This window comes from Amphiura filiformis, chromosome 8 (genome assembly GCF_039555335.1).
Source record: "Amphiura filiformis chromosome 8, Afil_fr2py, whole genome shotgun sequence".
Classification (NCBI taxonomy): Eukaryota; Metazoa; Echinodermata; class Ophiuroidea; order Amphilepidida; family Amphiuridae; genus Amphiura; species Amphiura filiformis.
The window spans coordinates 43,418,343-43,443,548 of record NC_092635.1 but is presented as its reverse complement, the minus strand read 5'-3'; the positions used below and the strand labels follow the sequence as shown (position 1 = coordinate 43,443,548).

General features: G+C 38.3%; 1 protein-coding gene across 1 annotated transcript; it reads right to left on the bottom strand.

Moving 5' to 3' along the window:
- Positions 1–1,952: 1,952 nt before the first annotated feature.
- LOC140159073 (cytochrome P450 2U1-like) lies at positions 1,953–12,256 on the bottom strand. The gene is made up of 5 exons (XM_072182404.1): positions 12,133–12,256; positions 11,355–11,814; positions 5,419–5,637; positions 4,152–4,886; positions 1,953–3,300 (listed from the first exon to the last, which is right to left on the bottom strand). The coding sequence occupies exons 2-5, from the start codon at positions 11,737–11,739 to the stop codon at positions 3,119–3,121; spliced, it is 1,521 nt and encodes a 506-aa protein (XP_072038505.1). The 5' UTR covers positions 11,740–11,814; positions 12,133–12,256; the 3' UTR covers positions 1,953–3,118.
- Positions 12,257–25,206: the final 12,950 nt, after the last annotated feature.

Below are 25,206 nucleotides of genomic sequence, written 5' to 3'. Positions count from 1 at the left end.
GAAGCTGGAAGTACCAATATTTCAAAAACACCTAATGTGGACAAGTAATTGAAATGATTGGCATCAGTGCTTGAGTTGTAACTTGTTTATCTGCTTTTGGTTACATCCTCATGTCGATAGTCCAGAAGGGTTATTAGTCCGAAAACCTAATAACTTAGTTATAAACCCATCCCTTAATCTTAAACGTCACCCAAACCTATAACTGAAGCCCTGATCCTAACCCCAACCCAAAACCTAACCATAACTCTAACCCTTCTCGGACCAATGGGCCATTCCAGAAAATAGATGTACACAGTTTGGATTTCCAGACTTTTTGACCAGTTTCAAAAAATTAGTTCACGATCGAAAATCAGATTTCGGACAATTCCTTGATATTTTGTACATTTTAATGCAATTTGAAGCTTTTTGAAACATTCGCATCTGGAAGCTTCTGGATATTCTAGTCGTTTTCAGGAGGAAGCAAACCTGGAAATCTGGGCATTTCTTTTGCAGAAAATTTACTCCTCTGTACTGTAGGGGGTGTGCACTTATTTTCTGGAATGACCCTCAGGACTTGACGGGAACTGCCTAACTTTATCGCGTGAGTGCAGTGAGTATAGTGAATGAAAAAATGCCTAACCTTGTGATCGCTAATGACAGAAAAACGATTGGGCATCCTAACTTTTTTTCAGGGTCTGCTTTTTTTTTACCGCTGCAGTCTGTACTGCTGTCGAGGGGGAAAATAGCGCCATCTTTTATTTTCTTCAAAGCCTTTGGGCATTAGAACAAACTATTGTGATGGGAATAAATTTGACAAAACTTGATACATTTTTGTTGCAGATAAGACTGTGCCCTGAAATTCCGCCTACATGTACTTAGTCAGCGGGCTTGTCATTAGGAACAGCAGAAAGAAGAAAAAAGAAAAGAAAATTAGAAACGTATAATTAAAAAATAGGGACGGGTCCAGGTTTTGGACGTCAGAAAGGGCGGGCGTGCAGGTGTGGACATGGTGACCCTGATGGTGAAGGCGTGGCAGGTAAGAGGACCCTCACAGGTTTTTGTTAGATTACAGGGTCGTACACGCTTGCGATTGGCTGCTGGAAAATATAGATCGGCGGAATGACCACAAAAGGAGATGCAGACCCCACATGCTTTAAAAACATCGCAGCATCGCACGATGAGATTTAAAATGTACTTTTTAATTTACATTTTAATTATTATCAGTCGCTGCGATGTGGAGTCTGAATCGGAAAGGCATTCAATAACAGAAGGAAGTGACAGCACGTAGTACGGATATCCCTATTGTTTTTGACCTCTTCCAAGTATATTGAACTCATACAAACGGATTATTTGCTTTGACCGGGGTTATTGCCAAAAGTGGAAATGGTTATATGTTGCAATGTGTATCTGCCTTTAGCCTGCGCCTGTATACTTATCCTATCAAAATATGCACATTTTCCTCTGAAAAAATCATGACTACGTCACTGGTGTAAATGTTGAAACTTTATGGTTACGGGTGGTCAAAGTTCTTTAGAGCTTTGCTCTGTTTTTGTTTATCCTTCCATAAAGTGACCGTATGTACCTATCTAATAATTAGGCCCACCTTTTCTGAAGTCAAGTATACCCGGTGACCCTCACCCCCTTTGTTTTTAAGTCTCGATATTTTTTTAGGTTCGGCAACCCAATGACCCATCCATTTTTTAAGAATTTTGTCATCAATATTCCATTAAATAATGCAGAAACTTTCAAATTCTCTTATTTCAGCAAATTTGGGAATATGAATTTTGCTCTTTTTTTTGAAATTTTCTACCTGATGGTCCCTTTTTTTTTAAATTGTAAAATGCAATGACCCATTTTTTAGACGATAGACCCCAACTTCCTGAAGCCGGTAGGCATATATACCCGTCAATTCTAAAAATGGGTGCCCCCCCCCCCCGGAATTAAACAAACTTGAACACTGAAACTAAAAAAAGTTATGTCTTATAAAATGATCTTTATTAATTTAGGAATGGCTGTATTTGCACAATAAAACGAATTCTTTAGATTGCATTTATAAAAGTATAAAAGTTTGGCTATAATGTATAGTACTTTCAGAATTGATTTTATGAGCGAGTTTTGGAAAAGTCGTCTTCAACTGGTTGATCTGTCAATATATAGGCGTACTTTTCTCCAAAGAACCCGTATTTCTTCTATCATGAAGAACCTTTCTGATTCTGTCTTTTGTCTTATTTCAAGAACTTTGCTCTGCAGAGGGTTCTTGATACCAGAATCCTTTTAAAAACTTTTTTCAAATTTTGGTACAACAGAGAACTATGATTTAAAGAAATAAGTTATTGTTGTAAAGTGATAAATTATTATTTACATGATATCTACAATATATACACATATAAACATGTAAACCGTGTAATTCAAATAAATAGATATAAGTATTTACATTATTTACATTATTTACATTTAATACAGGACATTACTTTTTAAGGTCAAGACAAAAATATTTCAGGAACTTGTCTCGCGCGCTTGAGTTTTTTTTAAACTCACAATTTGATGCATTCCTTTGAAATTACACAATTTCGTTTTTGTTTCAGTTGCCATAAAAATCAAAAATAGAAATTTGTCTGCATCACGGTCGAAAAGGGTAATTAGTGAAAAATCCTCGCGTACAGCGCATAGTGGTTTATAAAGTTTTGTTTTTATTTGTTTTCTTTAAAAAAAAAAAAAAAAATCGCATGACGCTGAAGGATTTTCCGCCATTTTGTTCTGAGATTTTTTCTGTCCTGAAACATTATGTCATGGAAGTATCATGCAATGTTCAATGATCACCTCACCCGGGGACCTCTATATAATTATAATGTGTTCACAGAAGTTATTGGATAGTGCGAGTTAATTATCTGTCATACACCTCGTGCACACAAAGTGTGTACATTCCATGATGTAAGTCACATGAACGTATATGTCAGCGTTCTGTTATTATTGTTTGCTTTTTGTTCACGAAAGAGCACGATGTCCATGAGTCGACAACAGCCTGGCAGAGTTGGAGAGAGAAATATATTACCCCCGGCAATTGCCCCAAACATTGTGATAGGAATTTAGACTCAATCTGATGATATAACTTTCAGAAAGAGTTGAGTTAGTACTTCATTCATTCTCGTGAATGAGCACACACATGATAAGGTGTTGGACTCCAAGTCAATCCCAGAGATCCTTCCAAAGTGAGAGGTGATTCTCCTTCGGCTTCCTTAAAGTTAAATTTTTGCAGGAGATGGGTGATGAAGATGAAGAGTTCCATCTTGCCGAGTTGCTCTCCAGGACACGATCTTCGACCTATTGTGATACAAAAGAAGGAAAGAAAAAACTTAGATAATGAATAATTCGCCACAATTTCGAGAAGAACTTTTGTTTCATTAATAATATTCACAAGAACGTTCGCTGGTCTGCAGGCATCATCAGCTCTTGATATAGTTCTGAGCAGACCTGGTTCTGAGTTGATGTTCAGGTGAACTGTGTTGTTGGAGTGACATCAATGTATACTCTATTTTGTATCACTCTATACCACATTTGCCCGAGATTTTACGAGTTTTCTATATGCTTGAACATCTATTGTTTGTGCATTTTTGCTGTCATATAAAGATTAAAAGAGTATATTTTTAAAACAATTTTAGGTATATAGCGTTTTGTTGTCGTATTGAATGTAATTCGGCATTATGACAACTAAACACGCCAATATTCACCCGTTGCATGGTTCCGCCATGTGCGAGGAGAGCCTTGATCTGGCAGCATGCATAAATGGGAATTGAACCAGTCATATTACATTGCGTAAAGTTATGTAATTCTTCCTTTCACGTCATGCCAGTTCGAGGCTCTCCTTGCATCATGGCGGAACCGTGCTATAGGCGAATACTGATCATATAAATGAGCACCTAAACCTTCTCTACTAACGTGGAGTGCACCAATTTACGTCAATAGTGGCTAACATGGCTAACGAGCTACGTCGATTTGACACATTCCACCCTAGATGTATTTTATACACAGTTTATTTCATAATTTTTAAATGTCAAATATTTGAAGATAAAAACCGCAATTTACTGCGATACAAACCCAACCAACTATATCGTGACAATAATGATTTATGAGGAGGGGAATGGAGTTGACTCTTTTTGATGTCAATAATTTACCTGTTCCAAACGGTATGAGTTGTGGGGGCTCTTCAACCTGCCCATTTTCGTTCAAGAATCTCTCCGGTTTAAATTCGTTAGGTTCACTCCATAATGCTGGGTCGTGGTGAACGTTCCACAGATTAGGCATGATCATAGTTCCTTTTGGTATTTCACACCCAAACATGCGAGTATCATCGGCAACTGCGTGCGTCACACCCAACGGTCCGACTGTTGCCAGTCGCATTGTTTCTAAAACTACTGCCCATGTGTATGGCAAACTTGGTTTGTCTTCCAATCGTGGTTGATTCTGATTGAGAACATTGTCAATCTCTTCTTGAGCTCTTTTCTGAATTTCAGGGTGTTTAGTGAGGTAAAGAATTGCCCATGAAAGAGTTTCTGACGTCGTGAACGAACCAGCGGCAAAAAGGTTGCCGAGCGTCATAACTAAATTGGAAACGTCTAAATAGGACTGTTTCCCTTTGTCTTTATTGTGGCGCATTTCACTGATGTAAGCATCAATGTAGTCTTTCTCGATATAAGGATCAAATTCTTCTTGATGTTTGCTGACAATACCTCTGAAGTATTTTAAGACAACGTCCAAATTGTGACGGTATTCTTTGATCTTGTCCTTCAGAAATATCTGGAGGGATGGGACGAATAGGAGTGCACCGCCGGATCCAACGACTTTGCCGTTTCTATGAAGATTGTCTAAGATGAAGTGGAGCTCTTCATCATCGTAACTGAATCGTTGGCCTGCATGTGAAAACAAAAATTGTACAGATGAAAATCATTCAAAAAATATTTTGTTTAATTGTTATTTCAAAAATTTAAAATATCGGCTATTTTCTTTTCGTTATAATAAAAAGTTAACTGATTTTGCATTGTCCAAACGATTTGTCATACGAAGGAGACAGGTCGTTTAATTCTAAATCCAAAAAGTACCAGCCAAATCACTGTCCCAAAACTGTCGCTCATCGTTTTATTATTATAGAGCAATAAGGGCTACGACGCGTCGCCGACGCGTCGCGACGGTGACAAAATTATTACGTCCCAGTTATTGCCCCGGGGTTATTGCGCTGCACCAGGTGAAATTACACCATAACTTTCAAAATGAGGTATAAAATTGTTTTACTCAAACACTGAAATTGCACCTGACCATTACACCTGACCAGAACATTAAAAAATGTAAAATATCAGTACCACAAAAGACGGTGACCGCGAAAGACAGTGACCGCGAAAGACGGGTGACCGCTAGTCTCATAAAATTATGGTAAATGGTACGTACCAAGAAGTATAGAGCTAATGACATTCAGAGTAGCCGGTTCCAAAAGGGGTCTCGAGTAGAACGGGTTCCCTTGTATCTTAGCTATCTCACTATTCAAGCACTCTGCTTCAATTGTAATATTCTCAGCGAAACTTCTTTTACCGATACCAAAACTCTTCAACTTTGTGATTGTAAACTTTCGAATCTCTTTCCACTTGTCCCCACACGAGAATAGGATACCTGCAACAAAAGAATTAAACAACAATATATAATTAATACTCATTCTTAATATCCTCATTGAGAAGAAAAATAAGCTGAAAAACTTTTGAATTAGCAGGAAATTTCTTGCTAAGGCCGTATAAAATTAATGTTTTGGTTCTCGTCCATCCAGAGGATTTACATGAATTGACGAGGGAGGTAGGTTTTTTTCAATGTAAAATCAGCATTGGTAGTAGTTTTCGGTCTTTACCAACAGTGCTCGAGGAAAGAAGGAGGTCCTTAATCTTTTTCCCTTTTTTTCAAATGTGAGATTCTGAGGGATAAACCCTCTAGAGTCCACAAAAAGTTTTGAAAATGATCTATTCTTTAATAAACTTATTTATATTATTTTAAACAGTTTTCCTTAAGTATTCCAAAGTCTAAAAATGTTTGAAAAATCTAAAACAAAAATAAAAATATCTGACAAATCTCAGAAATTGAGGAGGGAGGGGACGAGAACCAATACATTAATTTTTTCGGTTTAACATATCCAATTCCAGCACGTGAATGCCTGTTTAAGACTATATAGAAATGTAGCTGATCTGATCTTTTTGTTCACAATTTTTTGACATTTCCAATGTATTATGTAGTCAAAATGTTAATAAGAACCGCCACCGATTGATTTTGCCGAAACACAGTAAAAGAATCAGATCAAGGATAATAGTCTAAGGGAAGCCCGTGCTTACGGATTCTATCCAAAATATTCAAGCCTTTAATATCAAACAATTATTATGCAAATTATAATCTTGTACAAGATCTTTATGAAAACTATTTGACATTTTGTTTAACCATTTGTGTTTTTACTTTTTGATATTTCAATTTCGTTATCAATAATTCTAGAAACCGATATATCAACGTTGACATAGCAAAACTTGTGGATATTTTGTTTACCAATTGTTTGACTTTGATATATGAAATTTCGATATTAAATTCAATAATAAAATCCCCTATCAGCATTGACATTGACCGCTACTTTTATATAGATAATGGTACGCAACCAATGAGCCAATTTTTGACATTGACGTCATAATAGACAATTTGGGACCATTTATTTTGTATAATGATTTATGGCATTTTCAGATATTGGTAAAAAAAAGTATTGTTTAATTGGCGTAACTCAATCCACCCCTAAAAAACCACCGACCCAAACAATTGTATTCCATTTTCAGGGAAAACTTTTTTTTTTCAAACATAATGGGATGTAAATTTAGATCTTGTTATGTTTTCATATTACGCCAATCAAATAACATTTGCTATGTCTTATTATGTTATTGGCTGTGTTCACCTGCTCATATGCCTGTCACAATGACTTATTTTTCATAGTAAAAAAGTGGCCAATGTATTATAGCATTACTTCTTTTATACTTGACACATACGCAGTATGTATTTTATTTTACACTGAATTGTATAAGTATTGCTTCAGGCAGATTATTCGAATTCTATATATTTCCGTGATTTTTTTGGCTTATCTATTGTCATTTTGTCAACATTGTTATTCGATACTGCTTAAATACACTTTACAACACGCAGGGGGCTTGCTAAAAGTATACATTTTTTGAGAAATGGTGAAAGGGTGAGTTTCATAGTAACACTGCCATTTTCTGTCTTTTTGGCATTTTTTTTCATAGGCCTATAAGCAATTTATAAATACAAATTTTTTTTTTTAACTCTTTCGCTTTAATGCCTTAAATTAAAGCACGGATTTCCGATTACCATGTTCCCTGTATTTCCCATTAGGCCAAATATGAGTTATCAATATCATTCCGCGTACAATTATTTTGATCACAGACAGATCGTGCAGATAGCATGTTGTTCTTGTTAGGTCAGTAGGCCTAAGGTGACGTTAGGCCTACTTATTTCACGTACTCATCCATACACTCGCTTACATGTATTTGAGGATCCCGAGGAGGATGTGGGTTGGTGGGTTGCACTTGTTTTCAACTCACCAATGAGCTATTCATCATGCATGACACTGACATGAGTAATGTGATTATAAAAACATTAAAAATGAATCAAAAGTGGGGACATTATTGACATTATTACGTAGTTATAGGAATTTGGAAAAACCCCATTGTGTATCCCGAATTCCTTGGTCGATGGGTAAACTTATTGGTATGGGGGTAACCCTCGAATTCAGGAAAACCCCATTGTGCATCGGACCAGGCCCGTACGCAGGGGGGGGGCGGGGGTGCGACCGCACCTCCCCAAATTAGCAAAAGTATACAAAAAGTCCCGAAATTTCAGAATTTGCGAGCGTAGCGAGCAAAAAAATCAGGTTTTTTATGCTTTTTTGGTCAAAAAAGGTCCAAATTTTGGGAAGAAAGTCCACTTTTAACAAAATCGCCCCCCCTTGGAAAAAAAGTCCACTTTTTCAAAATCAGCACCCCCAAAAAAAAAAAAAAATCCTGCGTACGGGCCTGGTGCATCCCGAATTCCTTGGTCGATGGGTAAACTTATTGGTATGGGGGTAAGCCTCGAATTATCGCGTGGATCCACGAATAATAGCATAGGATAGGGCGCGGCGCTGACAAAGGGGTATGCCCTATAATGTTGTTATTTTCATCTACCCCCGGCTACCCCCATCTTTGCCTCGGTCTGTCCAAGGGGCCCCGAGAGCACAGAGAGCCCCGGCATAAACCCCATATAGATAAATTAACTATAAGCCTATGCATTTGGAGATGAACAATTTCAATTTGAGGGGTGGTGTATTTTGGTGGTACATGGGTTCAAGCACTAAGGATTCTTTCAAGATACGGGTTAGAATAGGTCTAGGAAATAGGTAAGTCTAAATACATACTATCAAACTCGGCGAGTAGGCGTATTATGTATTATTATGTATATTCAATTCTAATTTTAATCAAGGTCAATACTACCTTAATTTTAGATTTTGCTTACGCCAGTGTTAATGATTTATGTACTTGCATGCATGGACGATCGGTTAAATTCCGAAGTTGTCTTTCCGTCGCCAGGTGCACCACATACTATACAGATCTCAAAATCAGCCGCGCGTAATCACCGATCAGAAATGATTCGCGATAGCACGACTTCCATGAACATTTTGTACAGTAACTCAAAATCAAATTTCTGACTGTGATAGAAGTTTGTCAGTTTGTGGTAGATGGCCACATTTTTAAACACTTTACTGCGTTAAAACTACAGGCCTTCAGGAGACGTTACAAACGATGAAAATTCTTAACACCGCACTATGATAATATACGAGAATTCTTTGAATCAGCCCTATTTTGATTGGTCGATGGTCCCCGTGAGTTTTAGTTACTTAAAAAGATACAGGCGTACCCTATAACTAATTTACCTATTATAGTATGACCCCTACGTACAATGATAGGCCGCAATAACTTAAGGCCCATTCAGTGATTTGCTCATCCGGATGATCAGATTTTGGTACCTTTGTCATTGTATAATGTGCTAACATAGCCTGCTAGTGGTTCAGCCGAAAGCTGCATATTTAAGACAAAATAAGGCATTTACATGAATCTATAATTTATATACTGACAGTATATAAATTATCTACATGTATTTGAATGGGGTTCTACTTGGTCAATAAAGCTGTTTTCTTAATTTTTTTGCCAAATTTTCAATTTCAAAAATATTAAATGGCAATTTGAATGACTTTATAAATAATTTAATGTTGTTGCACTGGCGCTGGGAGCACAGAAGCTCAAATAGTACATGGGTACATGGCCTATATAGTACACGCAAGCAAAATATTTGGGTGATATGAATGGATCAAGGTGAACATTTAATATGAATAATACATTTATGGAAATTTTGTACTATACTTGGTCAATCATTCAGATAAGTTCCGCAATATTTCATTATGCTTTCTGTGTAATAACAAAAGCCGGTCGGTGCCGCCAACATGGCTTTCATATGTACCATTCATGCAAAGCACCTGCAAAGTTGGTATGTTATCTTTAAAACTACACCGATGAAACATATTATTATCGGTGAAAGCCATGATGTGCTATCTTTCTTAATGAATTTTGCATTTTTTTCTATTTTTTTTGCATAATTGGAATGAGTCAATTTCGTCGTGGTATGGTAAGACAACAGAGCGATATCTAATTGAGCCCCCAACATTGACTAAAATGTCAAAATTGGGTTATTTCAGATTAAATCCCATGCACCCCTTTAATGAAGGACATGTCCTACACACAGGAGTGTGAATTTCAAATGGAGTCACCCATTCAGGTAACTCAATTTGAAATACATACTCCCTGTATGTGAATTAAGGTGATGTCCTCCATAGGCATGATAGGGAGTGTATATGGATTGCAACTGTAATATCCAAAGTGCTAAAGGATGAAATTTTCACTCCAAAAGAGTGAATTTCACACCAAAAGAATGACGTTATTTTTTACTCTCAAGGAGCCGCCATAAAGGACCACTCCTAAAGACTTGTCCCTCTCTGGCTCCTTAAAGAATGGACATTTCACTCTTTTGGAGTGAATGTTCAGCCGAAAGCTGCATATTTAAGACAAAATAAGGCATTTACATGAATCTATAATTTATATACTGACAGTATATAAATTATCTACATGTATTTGAATGGGGTTCTACTTGGTCAATAAAGCTGTTTTCTTAATTTTTTTGCCAAATTTTCAATTTCAAAAATATTAAATGGCAATTTGAATGACTTTATAAATAATTTAATTTTTTTGCACTTGCGCTGGGATCACAGAATCTCAAATAGTACATGGGTACATGGCCTATATAGTACACGCAAGCAAAATATTTGGGTGATATGAATGGATCAAGGTGAACATTTAATATGAATAATACATTTATGGAAATTTTGTACTATACTTGGTCAATCATTCAGATAAGTTCCGCAATATTTCATTATGCTTTCTGTGTAATAACAAAAGCCGGTCGGTGCCGCCAACATGGCTTTCATATGTACCATTCATGCAAAGCACCTGCAAAGTTGGTATGTTATCTTTAAAACTACACCGATGAAACATTATTATCGGTGAAAGCCATGATGTGCTATCTTTCTTAATGAATTTTGCATTTTTTCTATTTTTTTTGCATAATTGGAATGAGTCAATTTCGTCGTGGTATGGTAAGACAACAGAGCGATATCTAATTGAGCCCCCAACATTGACTAAAATGTCAAAATTGGGTTATTTCAGATTAAATCCCATGCACCCCCTTTAATGAAGGACATGTCCTACACACAGGGAGTGTGAATTTCAAATGGAGTCACCCATTCAGGTAACTCAATTTGAAATACATACTCCCTGTATGTGAGATTAAGGTGATGTCCTCCATAGGCATGATAGGGAGTGTATATGGATTGCAACTGTAATATCCAAAGTGCTAAAGGATGAAATTTTCACTCCAAAAGAGTGAATTTCACACCAAAAGAATGACGTTATTTTTTACTCTCAAGGAGCCGCCATAAAGGACCACTCCTAAAGACTTGTCCCTCTCTGGCTCCTTAAAGAATGGACATTTCACTCTTTTGGAGTGAATTTCACTCTTTTGGAATGAAATGTTACTCTTTTGGAGTAATTTTCACTCTTTTTGGATTAATTTTACATTTATCATGTTTATATATAGAGATTATACATTATTAGGACGTTTTCGGTCTTATCACTTACAGATAAACATTCAATTATAGCTTCTTCATGATAATAATAAAAAATAAATGAGATGAGATTATATACCCTTACCTGTTCCGAGGTTATCAATGTTTTTAATCATTGCATTCTCTGGTCTATCATTCATGTTGGTATGGTGAAACGCCTCTTTGATACTCTCGTAGTCATTCAGCACCAGAACGTCCTTGCTCCCGATCTTCAAACCAAAAACGGCTCCGTATTTTTCGGCCAATTTACACATCACATCATGAGTCTGGTAGCCATTGCACCACTCACTGAATTTGATATTGGGAAGATAGCCGAGGATTGGCCATCCACGAGGACCCGGTGGAAGGCTACGAGATCTTGATGGTCGCAACCACCAGATTATGGCGGAGAATGTCGCCAGACATACCAGGGAAGACTGCACAAGACTTGCATTCAGAGTTTCGCTGAACATGAAGTCAAACAGCAACATCTTGGACCACTTTTAACGATTGACTATTTTAATTGAACCAACCAACCAACACGTATACAAACGCTATGTGTGTATCTGTAGTAAAGAAGAAAATATATGACATTTATATATTAAACGCACCCAGCCATATCCGGTATACTTGTGAGGTTAAATTTTAAAAATACGTTTGTGAATAATAGTAACCCCTTTTAGCGGAAAAACTGACAATTACCTTTTAAATGAATGGTCAAAGGTTTAATATCATTTATACAATTACGCAATGCTTTTCAAACAAAAACCTTAACGGGAAAAATATTTGGTATCACTTTGATATCGAGAGTGTAAGAAGGAATGTATACAAGGTAAATATGTAAGGTATATAGGCTATAATAAAAGACAAACGCTATCACGTACCAAGCAACGAGAATCAAGACTTCGCACACCGTTGTTAAGGATGAATGTCTTTATGAAAAAGAATGAGGAAACTGCACAAGTATTTCAACCAGCTTTTATGACTTCGATAAGGAATGATAAGTTCTCAACCGGGTTCTAAAATATATAGAACCATCCTATGCTTGAATTTATATACAATTCTTGAAGTTTCCTCAAATCCGGAAGTTTACTGCTATTGGTTGATGCTAAAAAATGACATCACACTTAGACGTGATGAATATCATGACAACAACCTATCAAATATAGCGTTTTCTAGTAAACTCTATAACAGGTTAATTTAGTTTCGTGTAATAGGCAAACTTTAGACAAAGGTCATAATACGTAATCTATTGGTTCCTGAACACTGGTCAGCCATGACCCGGATCGAAAGAGTCAATTTCAGAAAAGATCCTTACAACGAGTTACACAAATGAATTAATTATTAATTCATATTATTAATTAATTAATATTTATTTAAAATAATATATAATGATATGCCAAAGTGTGGTTGTATATTATACACTTATACGCTTACATAATTGTTTAGTTGCATACCGGAACACGAAATGCTAACACTCTGCTAAACAACTTAAAACTCTCAAACTGATATTGATATTTGCTTAAAAAGTTACCTTTTTATTAAGAGTTGAAAAGTTGAGCAGAGTGGCGTACGCGAATAGCCATGATGGTTTCACAAGCTGCTAAACCTACACTCTGAAAAAGGTATCCTTCATGTAATTATTTCGTGTAAGGTAATCCTACCACTAACCCTAACCCTAATCCTAGCCCTAACACTAACCATAATCCTAATATTAGGCCTAATCTTAACCCTAATTTCATGTAAAATTACATGAAGGAGTAACCCATTTTTGCTTAAATAACATTATGTTATGCAACAAATGTATTTGAATGTAATTAATATTTTTTATGTCATACATGTACCCTTTATATTATAAGCCGATTCGTTTTTTATAAAATATTTTGTGTTAGCTGGACAAGTCAAGGTAGGCCTATGGATCTCTGCACATGGGACCGACTGCTTAACGTCCCCTCCGAAGGACGGAGTGCTTTCATGATTCATTTACTCATTTATAAATGACCCATGTGGAGAGTGGAAGTCTGAATTTGATCTACAGATGTTGCAATTAGTTTCAGACTTTTACCCGCAAGTCAATACCCCAGTAAATCTCCACCGCCGGGAGTTGAACCCGGGACATCATACACCAAAGGCAAGCACTCTGACCATTAGGCCACGCTCTTCCGATTATACTATAATGATGTCTAAAGTAGTTCATAAATAGAGTTATTTATTTGCAACTTTGAGTTTAGATAAGTTTATTATAGACGTATCTCAAATTTTTGGTTATGTAATTTTGATCTTCATCTGGAGGTTGCATGACAACCAAAATTAGGGATCAGTGACCTTTTGGGGACTTGGATCCCAAAACTTTGTCGCACACTCTAGGTAGCTTACATCGACTCTCTAAGTTGGTTGACCCTAATGCAGATGGCTCCTTCACACATCTTTCGAAATTGTTTGCTTCACCTGTTAAGGATTTCAATTTTGTCTAAATCGACTTGGTGTCCAGGAACTAATTCGATGTGGATGCGTTTTGAGACTTCTCCTCTTCCTTGTCCTCTTGGTCAGAAATAGGGTCTGAAGGTTACCGTTCTATGGTGTAATGTCTGAATGACACCTAATTTGTGCGGGAAAGGATGGTTGGATAGATTTTGATTTTCAGACTACCGTCCGCCTGGATTACAGTGTACATGGGTATCAAGTTTTCGGTGGTAATGCCTGGGTCTGTGGAGTTAAGATGGTTCGTAAACTGGCTCGCTTAGTATAAGTATCGTCTACATAACGATACCACTATAGATCAGGTGAACTGATTTATAACACCCTCTTTTATAGATGTTCCATGCATGTAACAAAATAGTTGGGGAACTTGGCGAACCCATCGCGGCTCCATCGATTTACTGGTAGACGAACCATTTGTACACAAAATAGGGACACACTTCAAGAAGCTTACGATTTGGGTAGCAGGCATTGTAAGTGTGTTTTCTTGTTCCAACCGAGCTATATCACGTAGAATAATAATGGATATTTTGTCCATATGGCACTGAGGTAAAGAGAGCGGTGACGTCGTGTCAGTTCTTCATTCTTCAACTCTGTCATTCTTTATGAGAAAGGTTTGTAATATACAAGTCTTCACATATAAATGGCAGCCAGTGACAAAAATTCACTGACCATCCAAGATTTGAACCTGGGACCTTCGGATTACCAAACTGATACTCTACCAACCGAGATAATGAGTCAGATGGTGTCAGTGATGTTATTATCTATATGCCTTCAGTTCAAGACCCATATCATTCTTAAACCGTTCAGCGACATCAGCAACCTGATGGATTGATTTCCCGATTGATTTGTATCAACATGGTTTTCAAATGCGCTGTCAGAATTTCTGGGAACACATTCATGATGAGATAATTATTCTTCTATAACCACGGGATCATCTGGCTGTACGTGATGTTAGGCGTAGGACATCTATGTTATGATCATTTACATATCACATAACTCATCAGCCTTATTTACATGTTTACAGACAGGTTATCATGGTTAAGCTATGGTTATATGCATTATAAACACGGAACATGCTTAAGTAAATTATAAGTTAAGTTTATTCTTAACAGGTGTATTGTCAATAACTCTAGATAAATAGGGGTATGGTGTCTATAAACATAGTTTTACCATGTACCCACGCTTTTTATTAAAGAAGGAATACCTGAACACAGAAAAATTTATTGAGGGAAAAGTGCGCGCGAAACTTTGCAATTCAAAACTAGAGTGAGCCATATTGATGAATTTATGACTATTCTCACAACAAAAATGTTCACTTACGTGAGCTTTCGGCTTGCGATCGCTAAGCCTATTTTTTCAAACTGATGTTATTGATCTTGATGAGTGTCACATGACGAGTTGTTGTCAACAACGTCATGTGACACTCATATAGTAAGCCAAATTGAAGTAAATTCGGTTTTAACTTGAACGCACAACCAATCAGATAATTCTTTTAGTAGCATCATACTGCAGTTACTGTCCGTTTTCCTATACACAATACACAGTGCTCTTACCATTGACGCGTAAACCTCTACAAATAGTGTATGATAGAAGTATGGGTAATTGCCTAGTTAACGTCGCTGTGTGAAAAATAACCAGCCAATATTAAAAGTACTCTTCTAAAATTCTAGAAAATATAGTTTTGTAACATGTCCTAAATTTTTAGCTAATTTAGATGTTTGGAAATATTCGCACTTTGGTGTTTTAGTGTATGTTATAGGTAATAGTACATTGCCTAGTTAACGTCGCTGTGTGAAAAATAACCGGCCAATATTAAAAGTACTCTTCTGAAATTCTAGAAAATATAGTTTTGTAACATGTCCTAAATTTTTAGCTAATTTAGGTGTTTGGAAATATTCGCACTTTGGTGTTTTAGGAAGGATATGTAAACGACAGATAACACCAAAAATATGAAGAAATTATTTCCAAACCGTGTTACGGCCCACAGCCATTATGTTTCTCATTTTCAAGAATGTGGTTAACAATATGCACGGTATTGTCTCATTTCGTGAACAAAGGCCACACGGTAATTGTTACCTTGCGTTTGCTTTATAAATAAATAATAATAATGTGTGTGTGGATTTAACCAGAGAAGATCTGATGTAACATAGTTGAGCTGTTTTCAATGAGTGTTATCTTGGTTTAATAGCTTTTAATGGGGTTTAAGTCCTGCAAAGGTCGTGGTGAATTCTACTGTAGACATGACTGCATCATGTACGTCTTGCGTCTGTGCACATCTTCTTCCCTTCTTACTGTCTCATCCAATGACCCATGTCAATTAACGTTTTATGTTTTTGATGTGTATATTTTCCCCAATGGTTTTCAATTTTGAAGGTAGCACTATCGGATATAGATTTTTTTCTAATTTAAATATGTGAAAGTCTGTGTTCTCTTGATTACAAAACTGAAAATTTTATTTTAATCGGACATTCGGTTCTCGAGATATGGCCTGTCAAAATGGCGCGAAACCAACAAATTGGCAACAACTTTCTTTTTATTTTCTTTATTTTCGGCATGCAGTGTTGGCAGGTAATTTTCTAATTATATATGCATGAATTATGCAAAGTAAAGTTTTCAGATACAATTAGAAGGAGAACAGGTTATTGGCGAGTTAAAAAATAGGCGAGTTAGAAAAAGGCGAGTTAAAATGGCGAGTTACCCCCTGCAGTGTTTTCCGGAAAGTCCATGCGGCGAGTTGTGAATTTCCGGAAAGTCCATGCGGCGAGTTGTGAATTTCCGGAAAGTCCATGCGGCGAGTTGTGAATTCCAAAAGGTCCACATGGCGAGTTGTGAATTTCCGGAAAGTCCATGCGGCGAGTTGTGAATTTCCGGAAAGTCCATGTGGCGAGTTGTGAATTTCCGGAAAGTCCAAGATTTTGAACCAAAAATGCAGTTTTGGTCAAAATTCAAAAAACTGATTATTTAAAAAAATTGATACTTGTATTCTTTGACTCATGTCAATTCCATAATTATACTTCAGAGGTTGTTTAAATGTAACCATAGAATACATTGCAGCCACTGATGGCATGTGGTTTGAGAAACACATGGTTGTTTTCAGAAAATATCACACTGGGCTCCTGCTGTGCATGGTCAAGGTTGTTATACAACAAGATAAGCTATGTGTCTGCATGCATGTATGTGCAAGAAAACTTTGCTGGTTTCATCTTCTTTTCCCAAGCATTTAAAATATCTAAAATTGTTTTAAAACACACAACTTTTTAACTTTCTTGGTGGCAATGTATCCACAAACATTAGCCGTACCAAATTATCAATTCAAAACATAAAAGTCTCGATGAATATTCCATCAACTCACTGTTGGGACTTCATCATAGTGTTACTGTAACTCGCCACCAGGATTTCATAGTGTTACTGTAACTCGCCACCGGGACTTCATAGTGTTACTGTAACTCGCCACCGGGACTTCATAGTGTTACTGTAACTCGCCACCGGGACTTCATAGTGTTACTGTAACTCGCCACCGGGACTTCATAGTGTTACTGTAACTCGCCACCGGGACTTCATAGTGTTACTGTAACTCGCCACCGGGACTTCATAGTGTTACCCATGGGAATATCTAAAATAGCCTGACTCTGTGGGGGTAACTCGCCTTTTAACTCGCCTTTACCTAACTCGCCCATATTGTAACTCGCCTAAAACATGCTCTCAATTAGAAGAGGTATGGCACTGAAACTTGGTATATGGGTAGTACACATGAAATGCAACAAACCTACGGTCGCGTTTGGCAAATTTCCATTTGCATAATTAATTAGGGCCCTAATCAACTTTTCTAATTAGTGGCCCTAATTAATTATGCAAATTGAAATTTGCCAAACGCAACTCATAATTTTGTAGCACCTTGTGTGTACTACCCATGTACCAAGCCTCAGTACCATAGCTCTTTTAATTGTATCTGAAAACTTTACTTTGCATAATTCATGCATATATAATTAGAAAATTAGCTGGCAATTGGACTTGTCAAAAATACAGAAAATAAAAAGAAAGTTGTTGCCAATTTGTTGGTTTCGCGCCATTTTGACAGGCCATATCTTGAGAACCGAATGTCCGATTGAAACAAAATTTTCAGTTTTGTAATCTACAAGGTAAGAGCTTTAACATATTTAAATTGAAAGAGAATCTAAATTTTTGCATTAGCTGATGACCTTCTTTATAACTATTTTGCTTAATCAGAATCTTTCAATAATCCATTGTTTTTATATGCGCATCAATAATTTGAAAGTTGGATGCCCCTGTGGTCTTTGACACGATTTGCCATGGACGTGATAAAATCATACTCAGGAAACTTCTAGGAGCGGTTTGTTTTAAATCCGTGTTAGTTTAATATACATACAGTTGCCATAACTCGCTTCTAAGTACAAATGCAAGTTCATGTTGATATCACCAGCTGTGATGTACATGTAAACAACAAAGCAATTAAAATAAGACAATTGAATTGGGCTATTCCAGAAAATAAATGCACAACCCCTATAGAGGAGTAACTTTTCAACAAAAGAAATGCCCGGATTTCCAAGCCTGCTCTCTGAAAACGACTGGAATTCCAGTTGCCAATGTCACTTGATAAAGCTTGGAAATCCATTAAAATTAAGAAAAAATTACGAAAATGTCTAAAATGAGCTCTCAAATTCAGGATTTCTGATTTTGAACTGTATTTCTGCAGGATTTTTTTGCCTTTGGGCACTTAAAAAGTCTGGATTTCCAACAATCCTGACTAGACAAAAAATCTGGAAATCCGAACTCCTCTATAGGGGTGTGCATCTATTTTCTGGAACAGCCCATTGAATAAGATGGTACAGGAGAGCTCGAAAAGTGTGAACGCTCTAAGAAAACGAAATCAATAACGTCTACAGACAGACAGGCAAGGACAAGATGTGCAAAGACGCAGACAGGACAAGACAAGATAAGGACAGACAGACAGACATATACGTAGGCAATGAAAATTTTCAACAAATATGGATTAACAGAAGGTGCAATTAATACCATATAAAGACAATTGACGAAATCAGTAAAACAAATAAGTTATAATTTATTTATTACGCATTAAATGAATTAATGTCACAACTGATTTGCCAGCCTTTCAGTGAGTCGAGGAGACACGTCGGCGGAGCCAACGGGGGAGGGAAAATCCCAATATTAAATCGTTGCCTCCCCCATGCTGTCATATAAAGAAATCTAGAGCATGAGGGGGATAATTGACACATTTATTTTTTTAGTTCAGATAGGGTAACAAGTCATTTTGTGCAAGATAAGTCCAAGTCACAAATCCTTTTATCAAAGTCACAAGTAAGTCAAGTCATTTTGTAAAAGTTGCAAGTCAAGTCACAAGTCACAAAAAGAGTGACTCAAGTCGGACTCGAGCCCAAGTCACACGACTCGAGTCTACAACTCTGAATTACCCCCGGACCCGGAAACAAATTCTGGCGCTACCACTCCCGGACCATCCCGGACGTCATGACCAGTGATGACTGCATGTCAGTAATCATACATCTATTGTTATGTATATAGCTGCAACCCGTAAGTCACGTAAAAGACGATCGCTTGTCCTTATTATCAAGATCCAAAGTATAGACAATGGGACAGCAGTTTTCATAAATGTTTTCCAAGAATCAGTTCCATATATTGCTGTGTTATGATAATGATTAGGTGTTTTTATATCCTCGTATAGAATATAAATCTATAGTACAAACATTGTGTTCAGTCATTAAACACATCCTTTCTACATGTTCACTTTCTATATGTTTGAAAACAATATAATGTACCAAATTCCTACATCAATCAATCAATCAATCAATCAATCAATCAATTAATCAACCAATAAATCAATCAATCAATCAATCAATCGATCGATCAATCAGCCAATAAATCGACCAATCAGCCAATAAATCGACCAATCGACAAATCAATCAATCAATCAATCAATCAATCAATCAATCAATCAATCAATCAATCAATCAATCAATCAATCAAATGTATTAATTTATTAATTTTCCATTAAATATTAACAACAAAAGATATATAAAATGTTATAAATAGAACCAAGGTTAACCTTTAACATAATTGCAACTCGCTTCATGGAAACTTTCCATTTACCGGGTGTAATTTTATCAATACTACGTACCTTTTTGTTTGAGTCAAATCGTCAATGATTCCGGTGTACGGATATGCCATTGAGTGTGACGTTGAAGGTCAACGTTCTGTTGTTACACTTGACATCTTGTCTGTTGATTCTCTATTCACTATGGACCTCAATGGCCTCATCTGAATGGCTTAGTTCAATAACCTCAATCAAACAATCATAGTACAAAATTTGACCTCAAGTTGCAGAGTATGAGTATTTGTACCCAAATTTTCAAAGGTCATTCAGTGAATGTACAAATGTATTGGAGTTGAAGAACTGTGCCCTGATAAATGAGCATGTTGTGGATTCTCTATTGTTACAGATTCTGGCAAATCGTTATTTAAACAATTTATTCATATTTACAAAATGAAACGAAATATTTGTTTGCATACCCAACTTTTGTGTTGCTCATGTTGATTTATGATCGATGTATAGCAAGTCCAACGAACCCCGATTCCCAAATTCAGTGCAATGTAAAAAAATAAATAATAATAATAAAACAGTCCACAAAATTTACAGGGAAATGACTTGGCCAAAAATATATTGTCACCGTATTAAATAACAAAATATTTTGGCCATGTCATTTTCCTGTGAATTTTGTGGTAATTTATTGGAACAAACAGTTAACGCAGTATTATTTGTTTTTTATTTCGATATTAAGCGCAGAGGATACCAGAGTGCAATAACATCTGAATCACTCCAGAATGGCGGTGATGCAATGGTAGACATAGTCCATAGATTTTGCACTGAAGTATACAACTCTCACACCACCCAGCTAATGGACCACTACAGTTTGTTCAGCTCGTAATCGGCGGGCCTTATTACATCGCGGATTAATATCTGTATATATATATTATTTCGAGAATTATCTTGTGACATTTCGCCAGAAGCATCACAAATTATTCATTCAAGTCCTGTACATTGTCTATTTTCTTTAACACACACAATATAGACCAGATAGGTCAACTGAAAAGCCTAACAATTCCCGCCGATTAGGAGCTGATCAAACTATAGCGTCATTATTCCTCTACACTCATAGAAATGACTTGTTCGCCTTGTTGGCGCAATTCAAAAGGAGTAAGTTTGGACAACTCAAAAATAGTGTAAAAGTTGCCAAAACAAAATTCATTTTAGTTATCCGAACTTAAAAATGCTGAAAAAGCTCAAAAGTTCCGCCAACTAATCAACTTTGTTGGCATTACTTAAAAGTTGATGTAAGTCGTTGCGTCAACTTTTTAAGTAATGCCAACTTCTGAATTCAAGTTCAGGGAACTTAGAAAAATAAACAAGGTTCAAAGAACCAATTAGTTGAGTTATTGTAACTCAACATGTAAGTTGATGTAACTCGTTCATATTAAGTTACTGGTACTTATTGTTTTGAGTTATTCCAATTTGGTACTTTGTTACTTAATTCACGTAATTGGATCATTTTCTGCACAATTAGCAGTATTCAAATATTTATTTTTGTAATCAGTGCAAAATTTTGTATACTATAGCACACCTCTAGAAAATTATGCTAACCTAGTTTCATTTTCTGAGTTGTAACAACTCAATAAAGTAAGTGCAAATGAGTGCGACCAACATAATGATACCGAGTCAGCGTTACTCAAAATTGTACGCGTTGGCATTACTCGGAAAGTTGACGCAACGACTTACATCAACTTACTGAGTAATGCCAACGAACAATTTCTATGAGTGTATAAGAAGTGAGACCTTAGCCTCATGACCAATTACCGGGAAATTCCTCTGCTGTCAATTACACCAAGGTTTACCGAGATCATCTCAACCCCATCCTAAGGAACAAGTTGAACAACCAAGCTGGATTGTTGACCAGGGGGAAGCTGGCCAGCAGATCCGCATCCTTAGAAAGATCATGGATGGTAACCAAGAATACCAGCTTCCTCTTGCAGTCACATTTATCAGATTTTAAGAAAGCCTTTGATTCTATAGACAGGAAAGTCATGTTCACAGTGTTGCGAAATTATGCGCTTTAAGTACACTATACAACAATTCAAAAAGTGCGGCAACATCTCCAATCCATTTGATGTCACTACTGGTATGGAGTTTAACAGGGCGATGTGCTGGCCCCATTTCTATTGATTGTGTTGGCCCCGAGGTTCTCATTGGAAATGAGGATGGCAGGGATGTGCGGTAGATTCGGGTGTATTTTCAGCAATTAAGTTTAAACTCGGGGCACATTTTCAGCCATTTCATAAAATTTTGGTTTAAGAAAGGGCGTTTTTTAAGCAATTTTTCATCGTTTTTTAGCCAAATTTGCGAACATTTTCCAAAAATTGGTATAACTTCGGGTCTATTTTTCCCTCAAATCTGGTTTCAAATCGGGTAGTTTTTCAGAATTTCCATCCGCAAATCCCCACCAAAACCAAAGTTGAGACCCCTCGAGAGTGTTCAGTAGACTTTTTACTGAAGAATCAGATCTCGATTCGGCATATGAAACGCATCCTCGCAGCTCCAGACGATCATGCCAAAGTGTTAAATGACTTGGATTTTGCTGATGACACTGCCTTGTTGCTGGAATCCACTATTCCACCAATATCACCACCATCACCACCACCACCACCATCACAATAACCATCCCCACCACCAATACCACCACCACCATATGGAAAGGTTTGTAGACAAAAACGATTATCATGCAGCACAACCACCACCACCTAAACCAACACCACCACGAGCACCAGCAGTAGCACCACCACCACCAATATCACCACCACCAACACCAACACCACCAACACCACCACGAGCACCACCATCACACCACCACCATCGCCAACACCATCATCAATACCACCACCAGCAGCACAACTACCACCACCACCACAACCACTATCACCACAACAACCACCATCACCACCACCAGTGTGCCACCAGCACCAGCACCATCGCCAACACCACCTACAACCAATACCACCATCACCTATACCACCACCACCATTACCACCACCATCACACCACCACCATCGCCACAACCATTTCCACCACCACCAATACTACCACCACCAGCACAACTATCACCACCACCACAGCCATTATCACCACCACCACCACCAGTGTGCCACCAGCACCAACACCAGCACCATCGCCACCACCACCACCACCAGCAACGCACCCACCACCACCACCTCCAATGCCACCGCCACCTATATCACCACTACCAATACCACCACCACCAGCACAACCATCACCACCACCACAGCCATTATCACCATCACAACAACAACCACCATCCCCACCAGTGTGCCACCAGTACCAGCACCATCACCATCGCCGCCACCTACACCAACACAACCAGCAGCGCACCCACCATCACCACCTCCACCCCCACCGCCAGCAACATTGTGGTACAGCACCTGAACCACCGCCATTACCACCACCACCAGTGTACCAACACACCACCAGCACCAATACCACCAACACAACCAATACCACCACCATCACCACAACCATGCATTCCCACCATTACAACCAATACCACCACCACCAGCACAACCAACACCACCACTACCACTATGTACCTATGTACCACCACCTACACCAACATCACCACGAGCACCACCACCATCACCACCACCAATACCACCACCACTAATACCAACACCACCAATACCACCACGGCACCACCATCACACCACCACCATCACCACAACCATCCCCAACACCACCCCCACCAATACTACCACCAGCAGCACAACTACCACCACCACCACCACAACCACTATCACCACAACAACCACCATCACCACCACCAGTGTGCCACCAGCACCAGCATCATCGCCAATACCACCACCAGCACCCCCACCAATACAACCACTACCAACACCACCAACACCACCACCATCATCACACCACCGCCACCACCATAACCACAATCACCCCACCACCACCACCAATACCACCACCAACAACACAACTAATACCACCGCCACAGCAACTATCACCACCATCACCACCACCAGTGTGCCACCAGTACCACCACCACCACCAATACCACCACCAACACAACTACTATCACCACCACCACCACAGCAACTATCACCACCATCACCACCACCATCACCATCACCACCACCACCAGTGTGCCACCAGTACCACCACCATCGCCGCCACCACCACCACCACCAACACCACCACCAGCACAACCACCATCACCACCTTCACCAGCACCGCCACCATATCAATATGCCACAGCATCAGAACCACCATCGCCACCAACATCATCAGCAGCACCACCAGCACAAACACCACCAGCACAAACACCACCAGCACGAACACCACCAGCACAAACACCACCAGTACAAACACCACCAGCACAAACACCACCAGCACAAACACCACCACCATCACCACCAGCATCACCACTACTACCACCACCACCACCACCACCACCAATACCACTACCACCAGCACCAACATCATCACCACCAGTGGGCACCGCCACCACCAGCACCGCCACCAGTGTGCCACAGCATCAGAATCACCACCGCCACCATCACCACCAATATCACCATCAGCACAAACACCACCAGCACCAACACCATCACCACCACCATCACCACTACTGCCATCACCACCAGCACCACCAATACCACTACCACCACCACCACCACCACCACCATCACCATCTGGCACCATCATCATCACCACCACCACCACCAATACCACCACAACTAAAACCGCCAGCACCAACACCAGCACAAACACCTCTAGTAACAACAATGATAATAATAATAACATGAACAACAACAACAAAATCAGCAAAAACAACAACACAAAACAAAACGGCTATACCAGAATCAACAGCAACAGTAGATTAAATTATTACCAATTCAACAGAGAATAAATTTATTAAACAACAAAGCTCAAGGCCAGTTCTCAAACCACAAAGCTGGACCTGGACCATGGGGCTTTCTTGTACTATATGCTGCAAAAACCAGTGGCGGCGGACGAGCATTATTTATAACTGGGACGTTTGCGCGCGAAGCGTGCGAAGTTTCACGTTCAGACTATTTTAGCCCAAAACGAAGTTGGAATTTGCTATCTGATAGGCCAGTGCGAGCGAGCAAAATTGTGCAATTTTACCCTTTACTATCATATTTTAGTCCAAAAACCCGTCCAAAACACGATATTTTTGGTGCTAAAAACTCCATAGTGCACTTATGTCAACGGCAAATTCACCGTGACCTTTCCAGCCATAAACCCGCTTAGTGAAGATTAAACCGAGATATGCAGTACTAGACCATTATAGTAATCGATTGTCCAACACAAATTTATTACCACGTGATAA

Bases quoted from the DNA above. Each gene is read 5' to 3' on its own strand.
- LOC140159073 (XM_072182404.1), bottom strand. From the start codon at position 11,739: ATGTTGCTGTTTGACTTCATGTTCAGCGAAACTCTGAATGCAAGTCTT. The intron at 5,638-11,354 runs GTAAGGGTATAT...CTTTTGTTGCAG, and splicing joins CATTGATAACCTCGGAACAG to GTATCCTATTCTCGTGTGGG. The intron at 3,301-4,151 runs GTAAATTATTGA...GTATCACAATAG, and splicing joins ACTCATACCGTTTGGAACAG to GTCGAAGATCGTGTCCTGGA.